The sequence below is a fragment of the Gnatocerus cornutus genome, chromosome 3 (genome assembly GCF_029298725.1).
Source record: "Gnatocerus cornutus isolate USDA-ARS CGAHR chromosome 3, icGnaCorn1.1, whole genome shotgun sequence".
Lineage (NCBI taxonomy): Eukaryota > Metazoa > Arthropoda > Insecta > Coleoptera > Tenebrionidae > Gnatocerus > Gnatocerus cornutus.
In genome coordinates this window covers 882,666-885,308 of record NC_142235.1, presented here as the reverse complement: position 1 = coordinate 885,308, position 2,643 = coordinate 882,666, and the positions used below count along the sequence as shown (strand labels likewise).

The following is a 2,643-nucleotide window of genomic DNA, read 5'->3' as shown; positions in this document are numbered from 1 at the left end:
GTTTATATTATATGTTTTAGTAAACCCACGAATTAAAAAAAATAGATCACATACATGAATTTTTGGAATTTTTCGATTTTTGTACTGCAAAAAATTACAAAATTTGCTAATTGATTTCGAAACCTTGTAATTTTTTCGTTAGTGGAGCGATTTCAACGAAATTTGTCGAAAGTATTTATCGTCTTTGATTGTCTAAGTAAAAGTCGAAATTTTGAAAATTTGGACAAAATAATACTTTTTAGAAATTTTAATGTAGAAACTGCAAAATGCGTATTAAATTTATTTAATTTTATTAAAATTATTTTAACATTCAGTAATTCATTGATTTTTTGTGTAATAAGAACAAAATTTATACACAATGTTAGTCTTGCCTGCTCTAATACGACCACTAATTTACAAAAATTTAAACCAAATAGTCACATTTTTAGAAATTTTCGATTTATAAACTTAAAAAAATACTAATTTTGACACTTTTTTCGAAGAATATTTGGTTTAATTTTAACAAAATTTGTCGAGATTTTCGCCCATGACTGTCTTATTAAAAGTGCCAATTTTCAAAATTTTAGACCTAAAATAAGCATTTTTTTTTTTTTGAAGAACCACGAAAAGCCAAGGACACTCTAATTTGTATTGTAGTTAAATCACTAACTTTCAAACATTTTGATTAAATACACGAATTTTTAAAGAATTTTAATTTGTAAACTCAAAAAACAGAAACTGTTGACAGTAAAACAGGTTGAATAAAGAATGACTAAAGACACTGAATCCAACCAATTCAAGTCTTCCGATACGTCCTAAAACGCTTCTATAATATTTTAGCCACTTTTTATTTGATTGCACTTATCAACACGTCCCTTTCTCTTCAGTTTTATTTCGTTTCAAAGTCTGTTGAATCTCCTCCAAACTTTTTCCTTTAGTTTCCGGCACAAAAAATAACGCCAATCCTGATGAAATGAAGCAACTTAGTGAAAATAATAAAAATGGAGAAAACAGACCAAAAGTAGTGTCAAGCAAATGAAACAGTTTAGTGACGGTGCTAAGTAAAATTCCATATACAATATTCAATAGTATCAAACCTTTTCCTTTGATACTGGTGGAAAACAACTCTCCTAACATCAAAGTAGGAACTATTCCAAGACCAAAAGAGTAAAAGAAAACGAAAAGAATCATTCCAGATAGCGGTATCCAGTTCAAACCTTCCAAGGAATAAAACTGATCAAGACCGAAATAAACAGCTTCGATCATCAATGTGCAACCACAAAGCAATGATGACAAGAAATAAGATCTCCGCCGCCCAATTCGGTCGAGAGTAAACGCCGCACACAAATTCAAAGACGCACATAAAGCCATGAAGATAATAGAAGAAGTACTTGCGGCAACATTCCCACCTGCCTTTAAAAATATGTACTGCGTGTAAACAGCAAAAACCGAAGAACCTCCCATCTGTTGCGAAGCCCTCAAGAACACGCCTGCATATATAGCCTTCCGATTGCTTCGTATGGTGAAGAGATCTTTCCACGTCCCAGATTCCGACATTTGCCGATTGACGTCACTTTTCAATTTCTGCAATTCTTCGTCGACGTTGACCCTCCGGCGCAGCGTCTGAAGAGATTTTCGCGCTTCTTCCATTCGTCCCTTCATGAGGTGAAAGTAAGGTGTTTCCGGCATGAACATAAAACTGCAAAAGAAGAATACGGGGAAGACGAGGCAAAGACTTGCAGATGTGGACACGGAAATGTAGCTTCCGATGATGTTGATGGTTAGTTGACCAATGAAGTGGTTGAAGGTTATGAAGTTACCCCAAGAGCCTCGGATTTTGGGGGTGGCGATCTCGCCTACGTACACTGGCAAAGACGAAAATAAGCAAGCGTCTCCAAAGCCGGTGATGAATCTAGAAGCGTACAAGAGATAAACGGACGAAGCTGTTGAGATGATAGTCAACGAGACTATGTGAGGAAGCGTGATTAGCAGAAGAGTGTACTTTCTTCCGATGGAGTCGTTCAGTTTTGCAAAGAGAAACGAAGACACGATGGCTCCTACTGGTGGTAAAACTGTAAAGTAAGACGCTTCGTCTAGAGTAATGTTGTAGTTCACTTTGTCTTCCACAATTTTGGGAATTGAAGGAGAAGACCATGAGTATAACATACCAGTTGTCGCTGATGATACACATGCTAAAAGCAAAAGAAATTACAATCTCAAACAAGCATTCAGTTGAGTTACCTAAAACGATTGCCAAAATTTGAAACCAGTCTTTGTCCTTCTCCATTGTAGCTTCATTTTTGGTTTTATCACAGGTCATCTTTTTTATTTTCTAAGATTGAATTTGATATTTGCATCAGACAAGATAATCAAACAACATTCTTAAACGTAATGTTAAGTTTGGCATTGTTGCTACGAAAAACGACAAAGATAATTTTTAATCTGGGGATCTCTTTGTTCTGTTTATGTAAACAAACCGGTCCATATACAGGGTGAGGCCTCTGGGCAAGAAACGGTAGACTTGTACTGACCGCAGCTACCATTTTGCGCATCACCCTATATATTAGAGGTAATTATAACTTTTAAATATTTTGGATTTAACAGTTTAAAAGTTTTTTTGTTTTTTAGTTCTTATTATTTTAAAATTGCTAGGTTCTTATTGTT

General features: G+C 34.8%; 1 protein-coding gene across 1 annotated transcript; it reads right to left on the bottom strand.

The window, feature by feature from the left end:
* Positions 1-843: 843 nt before the first annotated feature.
* Positions 844-2,299, bottom strand: LOC148176723 (facilitated trehalose transporter Tret1-like). The gene is made up of 2 exons (XM_088032791.1): positions 2,221-2,299; positions 844-2,171 (listed from the first exon to the last, which is right to left on the bottom strand). Exons 1-2 carry the CDS (start codon positions 2,297-2,299, stop codon positions 844-846), a joined length of 1,407 nt encoding a protein of 468 aa, XP_087888917.1.
* Between the last annotated feature and the right edge of the window lie 344 nt (positions 2,300-2,643).